The 14,356-nt window shown below is 45.2% G+C and overlaps 1 protein-coding gene across 3 annotated transcripts in view; it reads left to right on the top strand.

Moving 5' to 3' along the window:
• The window catches only part of FCHSD2 (FCH and double SH3 domains 2), a 365,756-nt gene that overhangs the window by 209,563 nt on the left and 141,837 nt on the right, over nucleotides 1-14,356 (top strand). For all 3 annotated transcript variants that reach the window (XM_056116009.1, XM_056116008.1, XM_056116010.1), the window contains one exon: nucleotides 1,363-1,524. In XM_056116009.1, coding sequence (XP_055971984.1) covers nucleotides 1,363-1,524 — 162 coding nt within the window. The remainder of the gene's footprint in view (nucleotides 1-1,362; nucleotides 1,525-14,356) is intronic.

Here is a 14,356-nt window from a genome sequence, read left to right as displayed (position 1 = left end):
AAAATAGCTTTTATTGAAACTAACTTAGAAAGATGTGAGGAAAGAGGAAGTACATGTTTAAGAGAGCATACAGTCTTCTCCAGAGTGGAAAAAGCAAAGAATCATAAAAGCAAGCAAACAAGACAGGTGTTCAAAGCGGAGTGCGGGCTTGAAGAGCAAGCCCTTAAAGTGCTTGTTCTTTTGATAGTGTGCTGGCATTCAAACTTGTTTAGTGGATGTGCTCGGGCTTCGATATACAGGGGCATGGAAGCTGTTCTCCTGAGATTTTATAGTATTTTAAGCCAATGATAAAATCAATGAGATCTGTTTTTTTTAAAAAAGAGAGATAAAATAAGGGCCAGGGATATAGCTCAAGTGTTAAAGTACAAGCCTAGCATGTGTGAGGCCCCAGGTTCAATCCCCGACACCTCATCTGTGCCTTTCCCTCCCCAGCACCTTGGAAGTAGCCCGTGGTAGCCCCTGAGCACAAAGTTAAACGGGAAAGAAGATGCTGCTGAGATAACGGAACATCCATAAGCAGAAGAAGGAATTTAGACCCCCTCCCCTCCCATCAAATTAAAAAATTAGCTTAAAAAAAACTAATATAACTGCTAAAGTGATAGAACTTTTTCCTGTAGGATGGGTCACCTCTTTACCAGTTTATAAAGCTGTTATTGGTAGGCTTTCATTCATAAAGGTTCTGGCACCACGCTCTCTACCAGAAGGTGCTCCCTAGTACCTCACTGTCCTAGTACCTCCCCACTCCATTCCCCCTCCCCATGCCCCCCTGGCAAGTTTCCTACTGAGGATGAGCTCTCTCTTTCTGCTGCCTTCGAGCACTTGTTATTCTACTGCCAGATCCCACATTCCAGAGAGATGATTATGTGACTGTCCCTCTCCTGACTAGCTTCACTGCACATGGTACTCTGCAGACCCATCCACAGAGCGACAAGTGGCATGATGCTCTCTTTCCCTAGAGCCTAGCAGTACTCCGTTGTGTGCATGTATCCCGTCACCTGTTCTTAGACATTTGGGCTGTTTTCAGATTTTCTCCATCTGTGGGGTGACTTTTTGGTCATCTGGTCATCGTTTCTTTTGCAGTGCAGAAGCTGCTTATCTTCGAGTAGTCGGTCCCATTTGTTTTTACGTTTGCTTCCGTTTGCTTGGTCAGTGGCACTGACTCATTGAAGACACCTCTAACTTCAATGAAGTGTTCTCCCTCTGCCTTCCTCCCTCCCGTCTCTCTTTCTCTCTCCAGTGAAGAATTAGCCCCTGTGCCGTGTGAGTGGATATCAAGATTGTTCTGATTAATAAATAAGGAAGAACTTGCAATCGGTCTGGGGGACACGCCTTGATCTCTGGCCTTTACTGTGGTTTTCCTAGATAATTAAGTTGAAAGCAGAAGCCCGGCTGGACCTGCTAAAACAGATCGGCGTTTCTGTGGACACATGGCTGAAGAGTGCAATGAACCAAGTGATGGAGGAACTGGAGAACGAGCGATGGGCACGCCTCCCTGCGGTGACCAACAATGGCACTTTACACTCGGTACCACTCCTTTTCTCTGATGTCACTGAGGGTTCTCTGACGACATGGCCAAGTCTGAAAACAGCCAGAATTCATTTTGTTTGGTTTTTGGGGTTTGTTTGTTTGGGTTTTGTTTTTTTTTTTGGGGGGGGGTTGGAGAGGGTTGACCATGCCTAGCAATGCTCAGGGGTTACTCCTGGCTCTGTACTCAAGAAACACTCTCAGTGGGACTAGGATTGTCATATGGGATGCTGGGGATCAAACCCAGGTCAGCCACATGCAAGGCAAGCACCCTACCCACTTTGCTATCTCTCTGTCCCAAGCCAGAATTGAAAAGGGGAAAAGAAAAAAAATTATGTGTGTGTGTGTGTGTGTGTGTGTGTGTGTGTGTGTGTGTGTATGCTGGAGCGATAGCACAGCAGGTAGGGCGTTTGCCTTGCAAGCAGCCAACATGGCCGACCCAAGTTTGATTCCTCCGCCCCTCTTGGAGAGCCCGGCAAGCTACCGAGAGTATCTCTCCCGCACAGCAGAGCCTGGCAAGCTACCCATGACGTATTCGATATGCCAAACACAATAACAACAAGTCTCACAATGGAGACGTTAGTGGGCCCGCTCGAGCAAATCGATGAGCAACGGGAGGACAGTGACAGTGATGTATATGTGGATGGATGGATGGATGGATGGATAGATAGACAGACAGACAGACAGACAGACAGACAGACAGACAGACAGACACACACACACACACACACACACATATATAATGATTTTGATAGTGGTTTGGATTTTCTTCTACTCCTCTCCCATCCTGTCCCTGTCCCTTCTTCCACCATGTCTTTCTCCCTCCTTCCACCCTATCCCTGTTGTAGGGTTGAATATATGGGGGTTTTTTTATAACTAATTGGTACAAGTTTCCCAAACTCAATTGTTTCATTCATGAGGTAGATAGCCTTCTTGTCTGCAAGTACAAGAATAAGCATTTCAATCCAGTGGTTTGGAAATGCACATAAAGTTGTGAGCAGCCTGGGTGAGGAGGGGATTGAGCTGTTGGTCTGTGGCTTCATCTGACCTGGGTCTGGTCGGCATCTGCGTGTCTGCGTCAGGTGTTGGGCTCTCTGATACCAGCGAGTTCCACGTCCGTCTTTAAAGGTTTAGGGAAGCAAGGGGGGAGCACTGGGACAACTCCCAGCAGTGCTCAGGGGCTCCTCCCAGCTCCGTGCTTGGGGGCTGCTCCCGCCATGTGCTCAGCTGACAGGGCTCTCTCTCTGGCTCCCTTTCGTCTTCCATGGAGGAGCTCTGAATACAGAAATGTTCAGCCTGACACTGTAAGTGCGTGATGGCTAGTCACTGGGGCCAACGCGCGGCGGCTTTCCCTGGGTTGTGGCGAGGTTAAAAGCACAGGTCTGAAGGCGCGCTGGCTCTCCGCACCACGCCCTCTCTTCCCTCCCATCCTGTGTGTGATATTTGTCATCTTCTTTGCTTGTCTGCATTTGTTTTCTGTGGTTTACTGTTTGGCTTCCTCTCTGGAGGGCAGCTGCCGTGTCCCCCTCTCCCGGCTCCGGGCTGTCCGGCAGAGTGCTTGGCAGGGCACTTTCTCAGTCCGTATCTCTGCAGGCAAATGTGAATGAAGGGCTGGGCACACGCGACAGTGGCAAGCTGAAAGCTAAACCCTGATCTCTCAACTCTTATCTGTCGTGTTTGTGCTCTCGAGATAGAAGATAGCCTGACTGGAGAAAATGCCTGCGTAAGAGCATTCCTTGAAGTTTTGTTAGCTTTCTCACATGGCGTTAGAATGGGAACGCACATTTGAAAAGGATTGTGGTGGGGGAGTGTTTTCAGGGGAAAGAGTCTCATGGAGGTTTATTCTGATTTCACTGTTAATGAAAACAAATCAATAGTTAATAGAAATAATTGCTAACAAAAATAAATTGATAGAAAATAAATTCATTCTAGATTCACTCATTTTTTAATTTATTTTATTTTATTTATTTTTTTTTTTGCTTTTTGGGTCACACCCGGCGATGCACAGGGGTTACTCCTGGCTCTGCACTCAGGAGTTACTCCTGGCGGTGCTCAGGGGACCATATGGGATGCTGGGAATCGAACCCGGGTCAGCCGCGTGCAAGGCAAACGCCATACCCGCTGTGCTATCTCTCCAGCCCCAACTTTTTTTTTTTTTAAAGATTTATTTAACTTTTTATCGAATCACCATGAATTGCAAAGTTACAAAGATATTTGTGATTGAATTTTGGGCACGTAATGCTCCTACACCAATCCCTTCACCAGTGTACACTGCCCTTCATCAATGTTCCCAGTTTCCCTTCTGCCCCCAAGCCTGTGTCTCTAGCGGTCACTTTTCCCCTATCTGATTTTCTGTCCTAGTGTTCCTTTTCCTAATTTATTAGATTCACTCTTAACTGGTAAAAATAAGCACACTTCGGGGGTGGAGTGATAGCATAGCGGGTAGGGCATTTACCTTGCATGCGGCCAACCCGGGTTCAATTCCCAGCATCCCATATGGTCCCCTGAGCACCTCCAGGAATGATTCCTGAGTGCAGAGCCAGGAGTGACCCAAAAAAGCAAAAAATAAATAAGCACACATTACCCACTTAGCTTAGCAGTTAAGCATACCATGTTTTCACTACAGCGGCATTGCTCCATGCTATGGAATGTTTCTCCCTATTATATCATTTAAGTCCGTTTCTGTCTAGTTCAGATCATTCTTTTAGACTCAGCAGCAAATTTGTGACAACAGCAAATTCTGGCTTTTTCAGCAGCATCATTGGCAGTCAATCAAATCATGTATTTTGCTTGGACCTAGTATATTTTCTAAGTCAACTGAGAGGACAGTTGTACCTGCTTTCTTGGTAGATCAGAGATGGACAAAATTTGGTTTTCTCAAAGACCTTTATAGAATTGTGGCAGTGTGTTTAGATGTGGGCTACTGCGGTAAACTCAGAATATCTCTTACTCCTAACTGACTGACACACATAAAACTTGGGGGAGAAAGTCGCTTTCTGGGTTTTAGGAAGAAAGTTCAGGTTAGATGATTCTAAAATGCCCCTTCAACTTCAAAATTCCATTGTTTTGTAAATACTTAGAAAAGTATTAATTAGAATTAAATAACTAGGAAGACTCACATTTACCTTTACCACACCAGCATTTAAAAAAAAAAAAAAGTAGCTTCGCCCAAGAAGGATAGGTCCTTTGAGAGTACTCCAAGAATTTAGCAGGCGGAAAGCTCTTCTGATAGGAAGGGGAGCAAGGAGCCCTGCCTGGCACCGTGTCCAGAGTTGGCAGAACCTGGCTGGAGTGTTGACCGTGTTGAACTTTTGTGAAAACTGTTTAAAGATACCAGCTCATTGTAAAGACACCAGCTCGTGTAGGGAGCCTTCAGCAACTCCATCCCACTCGTGTCTTGCCTCTAATTCGTTCTGGGGCCTGTGTCCATCCTCTTTGAACTGAGCGGTTATATTTCGTGAAGGTCTCCTCATAGTATAAATAAAGGAAAGATGTCCACAGAAAACCTGGCTTAATAAAAGTCCCATGTTTATTTAACCTGCTCTTAATGACAGCACTGAAATCATGTGGAGGGAGTTGTGTCTCCTCATACAGACGACTAGCTGGCTGAGGGGCCTGAAACAGGAATACATTCCAGGGACCAAATTATTTCTTCCATTATTGATGCCAACAAAAGCACTAGTCATCAAGTGTAGATTTCCTTCCATCTGGAAAACATGGTTAATACTACCATTAGACATTCACTGTGTAAAATGTCTTAATAGACAATAAATAGATTTTTTTTAACATATGGCCTCTTGGGACTGGAGAGATAGCTGAAAGGACAGGAGCGCATTACTTACACGTAGAAGGTCCCACATTTGATCCCCGCACTGTGTGGCCCCCTGAACGTAGCAGGGTTATCCCTGGTGGTCCCCAACCTCCCTTGGCCTGAGCAGCACTGACTGCCCAGCCTTGGCACTAAACCCTCAGGCCCACCCCAAGTATGACCAGGAGTGGCCTTCAGACCCCCAACCATATGGGGGAAGTCGCCCCTAAAAATGTATATATATTTTTATAAGACATGTGTGTACACATATATTATAAAAAGATGTGTGTTTATGTATTTACCTTATTTTAAAAAGAGATGAACAGTACTTATTCGGGTATTATTTGTACTATATTTGTATTATTTGGCCTTCTGTATTATGCTGTGGGACAAAATCTAGAATTGAAAAGGAAAAAGTTCACAGAATCTAGCCAAAACGAAAAAAAAAAAAACTGTTTTTATGGAGAACAGCCTACCAGCGCACAGTCTCTCAGTTGGTGGTTAGCCGGGACTCTCACTGTGTGGTCTGTGGCGGGCTTTGGGCCAGTGACCCAACCATCCCTTCTGTCACTCGTCCTTCCTTTCTCTTACTTTCCAGTCTTCTCTAACTCAAAAGTATATACTCTGTTGAAAGCCTAATTTGGGGATTATGTTCATTTTAGAATCGAAGTTACAGAATTGTAGATTACACCAGTTTTAGAAAGCCCATTGGAGAAAGAAGTGGTCAGTAGCTGCTGCCTCCATAGACCAAATTAGCAACTTGGTCTAATTCCTTGTTACTCTTAAAAAAATATTTGGCATGGGGTAAAGTGTGTGTGTGTGTGTGTGTGTGTGTGTGTGTGTGTCTATCTGTCTGTCTGTGTGTGTGTGTGTCTCTGTGTGTTTTAGGCCACACCTGACTGACTGTGCGCTTACTACTGGCTCTGAGCTTGCTCAGGGCTTACTCCTGGCAGTGCTCTGGGGACCATATGTGGTACCAAGGATTGATACCTGGATTGGCCACATGTAAGGCGTGTCCTACCCACAGCATTATCTGTTACGCCAGCCCACTTTTGTATATTTTTTCATCTAACATTCTGTCTTGCTGGATGATCTTCTAAATATTATTCTCAAAACATCTGTATACATATTTGTCTTTTCCCTGGTGGGGATTTCTTTTTCTTTAAGATAGGATTTTAAAAATGGAAGCACGCAGTGCTGGAGAGTACAGGGGCTAAGGCACATGCTTGTACCCAGTGGACCCTGACCCCTCCCCAGCACCACATATGATCCTGCCTGAACTTCAGGAATGAAATTACCCATCCCACCCCAAAACGGTGGAATTACTGGGTCTGAAATCTACAGTCCTCCAAAGATGCTTTATTTTTAATTCTTTCTATTCTTTTTTTTTTTTTTGGTCACACCCAGTGATGCCCCTGTGCCTCTATTCATTTTTTAAACTCTTGTTGATTTTTCTTTGGTATGTATAAGGATATTTGGGCTGGAGCAATAGCACAGTGGGTAGGGCGTTTGCCTTGCACACGGCTGACCCAGGTTCGATTGCTCTGTCCCTCTCGGAGAGCCCAGCAAGCTACCGAGAATATCTCGCCCGCATGGCAGAGCCTGGCAAGCTCCCTGTGGCGTATTCGATATGCCAAAAACAGTAACAACAAGTATCACAGTGGAGAAGTTACTGGTACCGGCTCGAGCAAATCGATGAACAATGGGAGGACAGTGCTACAGTTGAATTTTCTAGACTTTCCGTCTACCCCAGTAGTATGTACAGGTCTTGCTTTTCTTCAGCTCCTGCCACAGCAGAGGCAGGCTGGCTGGTCATGTGCTTCCCTAAAAGTTGAGCATTTTGCAGGTTCACAGAGGCAAATTCTGCAACCACTCATGGAAAACCATGTTGAATAATGTGTTTGAAAGGCAAAATAAAATGCTCCTTTTCTGGGGGGAGGCCACACCTGGTGGTGCTCAGGGCTTACTCCCAACTCTGTGCTCGGAGTAACATGTGGAGTGCTGGGGATTAAACTCAAGTCTTTTGTGTACAAGGCAAACGCCCGACCTGCTGTGTCATTGCTATGTTTTGTGCTTTGATATGGTAGCTAAGAAAGCATCCCTTTAAGTGAGGTCAGAAAGATGTTTAATTTCTTAATTCCCCACTTCCCTTTCTTTCCTTGCTGCTGCTGTGATGTTGTTAGGGTGGTATAGTTTGTTTCAGGATGTTACTGTCTTGTTGGGATGCTACTGTACGGACCGGGGCTTGCACACAAACCTGGCTGTGGTGCTCACACATTTTAGTTTGGTGCTCGCCGGGGGAATTCTCCCAGTGCATTTCTCTCTCCCTTGTCACCCTGAACTCTGTCCGCCTTGGCCATTCTGCATTCTCTGTTTCTGAATCCTTAGATGGGAAGGACAAGGACCCGTCTCCTGCCCAGCCTCACTCCCGCAGTCTCAGCCCAGCTGTCTTCAGACAGTATGTGTGGGAAGCAGTTTCTAATCCTCTAGAGCTTCCTCGTTCAGTGTCAGGCGTCTTCAAAACTGCCCCCTCAATATATTTTGATATTATTTCTAGGAGTTTAAACTTGCCCCGATACTCCATCTCACCTAAAGGCAGAATGTTTTGATGAAATTTTGTCTTTATTGTTATTTGGGGGGTGGGGGGGGAGGCCGTATCCAGCAGCGTTTGGGATTTACTTCTGGCTCTGTGCTCAAAAATTACTCCCAGCGGTGCTCAGGGAATCCTATGGGGTGCCGGGGACAGTACTACTGCTTCAGCCTCCATTTTGCTGATATTTTCAAGATCATCTTTTATGAACTGTGTTCAGATGTAATTTGGAGAATATTCTAGTCTGTTCGAAAGGGCTGCCTTCCGTTCCTTTACATATTGCTGGTTTCCTTAGCGGCATTCTTTTGTTTTCCTTTTTAAAAATAAGAGTCGGGATTTATTAAGTGCCTCCTAGAAACCAGGCGTATATGAGGAGAGTAAGTGTGTGACCTTGGTAACCCTGTGAACACATTTCATTATAGAGATTAGGCCCCAGAAGCTGAGAAGTTACCCGCTTATTCAGGGTCACATGGCATGTACGCAGTGTGGTCAGAGGGTCTCACAGCACATACGCAGCATGGTCAGCATGGACAGCCCGGGACCCGGGGCTTTCTCTTCACCACCGTGCTGTAATGCTGACACAGCCCTTCAGAAGCTATTTTGCTGAGTGCTAAAACCAACCAGGAGAGCTGCTTCTTATCTGCCCTTGCCTAAGAGTAAGCATTTTACAGCATCTGGAAAAAGGAAAGACACAAGTGCAGTTCGGAAGAATAGCTTTGATGGAAGTTCTGTCGAGTGGCAGGAAGGAAAGGGATAAGAGCAGTTGTTGAAAAACAGAGGAGGAACGTGGTTTCAGAAACAGGGGGGTCGAGAAAGCAGGGAACAATGAAGATCCAGAGGGCGGAGAGAGAGGGACGAGGAGGCCATCGCTCTGAGATGACATGCTTTGGGAGCTGCTGGCAGAGCAGAAGCCGCTGGCAGTGACCCATGGGGTGTCACTGCAGCCTCCTCCCTTGCCTGAGAACCAAACCCGCAACGATGGGGCATGGCGCAGCATTAGATAGCCACCACACTGCTGAGAGAAAATGTTCTGGTGGATTCCAGGGCCAGCACTCAGTGCACATTAACTTGGCTTATGTATTCTGGAAGCTTGTCCTGTGGCCACATTGGTTTCAATTTTAACTTTTATCGCTGCAAGGGCGGTGTGTTTGATTTAGGGGTATTGGGGGGGGGGCTGAAAGAGAGAGAGAGAGAGAGAGAGAGATGCCCACAGTGTTTTTAATCCTTAACCTTCGCCAGGATATGAAAGTGATGTCTCTCGTACCTACATATAAATATATTTTTAAAAAGTTTAAATACAGTTTATGGCAGTTTCTATCACGTGGTCCTCATCCTCCGAATGACACAGCACCCAGGAAAACAGTAGCATCATATGCCTGAGGTGGTTCTGAGACATCCAGAGAAAAGTCTAATTCTCCCTGTCCCGCTGCACACCAGATGAGGCACACAGCCACCTCAGCCGAAGAGAATTTTAAATAACAGTTAAAATGAGATCACGGAGATTTTGAAATGTAACAATACGTGTGAAAGGAAATTTCATATAATAATAATGCAGTGATAATAAATGTGATCTCTGTTCTTCAGGAACATAAGTCTTCACATTTTTATTGAGGAAATAGCAATTACAGGGAGAGTCCATTTTAAAATGTCAGTGATAGTTACTGAAAAGAAATCACCTAATTCATTAGAAAGCAGATCGTGACCTGGCCGAAGAGATAGTACAGTGAATAGGATGCTTGCCTCACAGGCCGCTGACCCAGGTTCAATTCCTGGCCTCACATATGGTCCAGAGCCCACCTGAGTGATGCCTGAGCACACTCAGCACACAGCTCCCAAAAACAAAACAAGGAAGAATAAAAAGAGCTGGGAGTAAGTACTCAGCACACTCTGGTGAGGCAAAAAATGTAAAAATCAAATAGTTAACCATGACCATATTGGTAGCTTTAGTTTTTAGTTCTTTGAATTCCAGAAAATGATCCTCCACCATCACCATCAACTCTTCCATGTTCACTGGCTTGCATGCTTAGGTTTCTTTTTCTTTTTCTTTTTTCTTTTTTCTTTTTTGGGTTGCACCCAGCAATGGTCATGGGTTACTCTTAGCTCTGCACTCAGGAATTACTCCTGGTGGTGTTTTGGGGACCATATCAGATACCAGGGATTAGAACCCAGGTTGGCCGCGTGCAAGGCAAATGCCCCACTCGCTGTGCTATCGCTCCGGCCCACGCTTAGGTTTCTTGATTGGAATTTAAAAATAAAACATGCATGCTTGGGGCCCGAGCCTTAGTACAGTGGGCAGGGTGCTTGCTTGCATGGGGCCAACTCAGGTTCCATCCTACATGGTCCTACAGCACCTCCATGGTCCCCTGAGCCTGCCAGGAGTGATTCCTGAGCACAGAACTAAAAGTAAGCCCTGAACAGCTGGATATGCCCGCCCCTTCTCCCCCCAAAAAAGAAAGAAAGAAAAATAAAACATGCTGGGCTGGAGATATACGGTACAGGAGTTACGGCATTTGCCTTGCCGTGCGGCAGACCCTTGTTAAGTCCTCAGCCCCACATTTGGTCCCCCAAGCACAGAGCCTTGGGTTTATCCCACCCCCCGCAGCACCGCCAGATATAACACAGATCCCAAGTAAACATGCTTAGTCTATTTTAATAAGTTCAAAAGCATATCAAAAAAAAAAAGTCATTCAATCCCTTTTTGTTTTTTAAGTGCTTCGCATGTTTTTAAACATGTTTTTCATTATGCTTACTTTTTTGTGTTCCCACTCCCCCTCCCTCCGTTCTTGGCATTGCAGTCGGAGGCCAAGGACACCTGCCTGTGGTGCTTGTCAGTGGTTCGCCCAGGTGCTGGAACACCTGCTGGCTGGGGCCTGCGCCGTCACTGGCCCCAGAAGCAGCTTCAGGCCACTGAGTGCAGCGCCCCCTGGTGGCCACGCCCCTTTCTGGGAGACTTCCCCTCACCTGAGAAATGCCTTGCGGCACCAGGTTCACGGGCAACAGGCCTGTGGTTGGTCACACCGGCACTGTGGGATATGGTGTTCAAACTCACAGCCATACTCTTGCAGGGATGCAAGGCATTCAGGTACTCTGTCCAGGGCTTCTTGAATGTTCTCCGTCCATGGCCCCTTTTCACTCAGGAAATTTTGTACTACCTCAAATATAGGTGTATAGAATAACCATACAAATCAAAGGTGCTGCTGAATCATGCAGACTTAAAGTACACTCTGTGTCACTCTAAGAATTCTTCCATTTCTTTTAGGTTTTCGAGCTTGGCATAAAGTTCTTCATGATAACCGTAGGAATTTTTGTATTTCTGAGGTGTCTGTTGCTGTTGCTCCCGTCATCTCTGATCTCATTTATTTGGATTTTCTTTCTTCTTGGTGAGTCTAGCAATCTTGCCTATTCTACTCTTTCAAAGAATCAATCTTTATTTTCTTGACCCTTTGTATTTTCTTCTTTACTAGATCATTGATTTCCGTCCTAATTTTTGGTATCTCCTGCCTTCTACTTACTTTGGAATTCATTTGCTTTTCATTTTCTCGTTTCCCTAGCTGAAAGATTAGATCATTGATTTAAACCCTTTCTTATTCCCTGGTGTGCATTTGAATAGCTATAAAATTTCCCTTGCGTGCTGCTTTTGCTGTGTCCCATAGGTTCTGGTAGTTGGCGTCTTCATTCTCATTTGTTTCCTTGAAACAAATGAGAATCTTCATTCTCATTTGTTTCCTTGAAACAAATGAGAATTTGATTTCTTCTTTGATTTTCTCTTTGATCTAATTGTTATTTAACAGTATGTTGCTTAGCTTCCAAATATTTCATCTTTTTCCCCCCACTTCATTTTGATAATTGATTTCTATTTTTTGTGGTTTTGTTCTCTGAGAGAGAGATACTTGGTTTGTTGTCTAGGTTGTGATTTTGTGAATGTTTGAGTTGTGTCCCAGCGTGATCTATCCTGGAGAATGTCCCATGTACAGTAGAGAAGAATGTGTATTCAGGTTGGGGATGGTGGGGTGGAGAGTCCTGAATATGTCTTTAAGACCCAGTTCTTCTAGTTTCTCATTTAAGGTTCTTATTATTGATGTTTTGTCTGGCTGATCTATCCAGTGATGAAAAGGGTCTATTGAAGTTTCCAACTATTACTGCTCTGTAATTGATATATTTCCTTGGGTCTATTAGCAGTTGCTTTGTAGATCTGCTAATCCCTTAACCATTAAGTATGTGATATTCTTCCCTATCTTTTGTTATCACCTTTAGTTTGAATGCTGTTTGATCAGAAACCAGTGTGTCTATCCCTGCTTTGTTCATTCTGCCATTCGCCTATAATTTTTTTCCAACCGTTGCCTCTGGGCCTGTGTTTATCATGGGAGTTTAAGCGCGTCCTCTCCTGGAAACAACAGAAAGTTGGGTTTTGTTTCCTGATCCATCCTGCTACTCTGTATTATTTTATGAAGAAGTCCATTGACATTTAGAGAAATGTCATTCCTCTGATACACAGGAAGTAATCCCATTATCATGTCTCAGTGTGATAGAATTTGTTGCCAGGTGTGTGTGTGTGTGGAGTTCGGTTGTTCCCTTTCCATGCATGGCCTTTCATTGTCCTTGCCAGGGATAGAGCAGATTCCAGACATGTCTTCAACTGCCCTTTGTTTAGAGTTTTTTCATCCCGTCTGTGATGATCTTGCTGGGTAAAAGAATTCTCATTGGGAGAACTTTTTATTCAATATTTCAAATGTGTTCCCTTCTTTTCTCACTTGCATATTTTTTTGTGAGGAATCTTCTGTGAATCTGGCCCTTGTATGTTAGGTTTTACTTTTTTCTTGCAGCTGTAAGGAGTCTATCTTTTGTTCTTGCCATTTTGACTACAGAATCTCTCGGTGTAGTTTCATCTGGGCTTATTCTAGTTGGTATTCTCTGGTCCTCTGGTGTCTCTGCATCCATCTCTCTCTCTTGCTCTTTAGTTGGGGAAATTACCCCCAATTTTTTTCTTCCAACTTGTCTTTCTCTTTTTGAAAAAAAAAGTTTTGGGGGGTTTTGTCCACATCCAGCGATGCCCAGGGGTCACTCCTGGCTCCGCAATCAGTAATTACTCCTGGTGGACTTGGGAGACAGATAGAGTGCTAGGAATCAAACCCGGGTTGGTTCCGCCTACAAGGCAAACACATTTCTATTGTACCGTAATATCTCTGACCCCCAACTTGTCTTTCTCTTTATCTTTCTCCTTCTGGAATTCCTGATTCTGAAATTGCTCCTCTTGGCATTGGCAATAATTTCCCGTAAAGTGTCTTCATTTTTTTTTCTTTCTCTGTTCTGTTTCCTTTTCTCTCTGGATTTGTTTACTGTGTACCAGTCTTGGAATGTACCGATTCACTTTTCAGCTTTATCCATACTTCTAAAATTTAACTATGAATTCCTTTGTAGGTGGGGACGTGCAGAGGGGTCCCACCCAGCTTTGTTCAGGACTTACTCCTGGCTCTGTACTCAGGGATCACTCCTGGTTATACTCAGGGGACCATATGGGATACCAGGATTGAACTGGGGGCTACCGCATGCTAGACAAATGCCCTACCGACTGTACTATCTCCTCAGCACCTACTGCTGCACTAAATTTTGTTACTTCTATCTGAATGATTTCTCTCACTTTTTCCATCAAGCTCTCTTCGAGTTTATTGAGTCCTTGCTAGAAACATCATTTTCAGATCATTAAGCACTGATAGGATGGTTGTCCTGAAGGTTCTTTGGGCAGGTTGCGGAGGTCTGATGTCACTGGGAATCATGGGGGCTTCGTTGTCTTCCGGCCTCTCTGTATTCTGTTGTTTCCCATTGATGTTCTGTTCGCTACTAACAAAGGCCAGGCTGGCTCGGTGCTGAGTCTGTTGGGGCAGTACGATTGGGCTGGTGCTGGGAGGGGTCAGGTGTCTGGAAACCCCTGGGACCTGTGTTCCCATGGCAAGTGTGCTTCGGTGCCATGTTTTAATGACTTTTGTAGTTGTTTAGTTTTTTGTTTTCTGTGTGTATGTGTGGGCTGGAGCGATAGCCCAGCGGTAGGGCGTTTGCCTTACAAGCAGCCAACATGGCCGACCCGAGTTCGATTCCTCCGCCCCTCTCGGAGAGCCCGGCAAGCTACCGAGAGTATCCGATATGCCAGACACAGTAACAACAAAGTCTCCAATGGAGACGTTACCGGGCCCACTCCAGCAAATCGATGAACAACGGGAGGATAGTGACACAGTGTGTGTGTGTGTGTGTGTGTGTGTGTGTGTGTGTGTGTGTGTGTCTGGGCTAATGTCTGAGCTATCCAACAGAACTTTGAGTGTTTATAATTGTGGTGCAGCCTCTTATGCAGCCATGCCGTTTGGGGGTGTAGGGTGACGGGCCACACACAAAGCCTGTGGGAGCTGCACTTGCATTTCCAAAAACTGTCCAGGCGAAACTGG

The sequence above is a fragment of the Sorex fumeus genome, unplaced genomic scaffold, assembly GCF_029834395.1.
Source record: "Sorex fumeus unplaced genomic scaffold, SorFum_2.1 ptg000030l, whole genome shotgun sequence".
Lineage (NCBI taxonomy): Eukaryota > Metazoa > Chordata > Mammalia > Eulipotyphla > Soricidae > Sorex > Sorex fumeus.
Note: the sequence above shows the minus strand (reverse complement) of the source record. Positions and strands in the feature narration are given on the sequence as shown.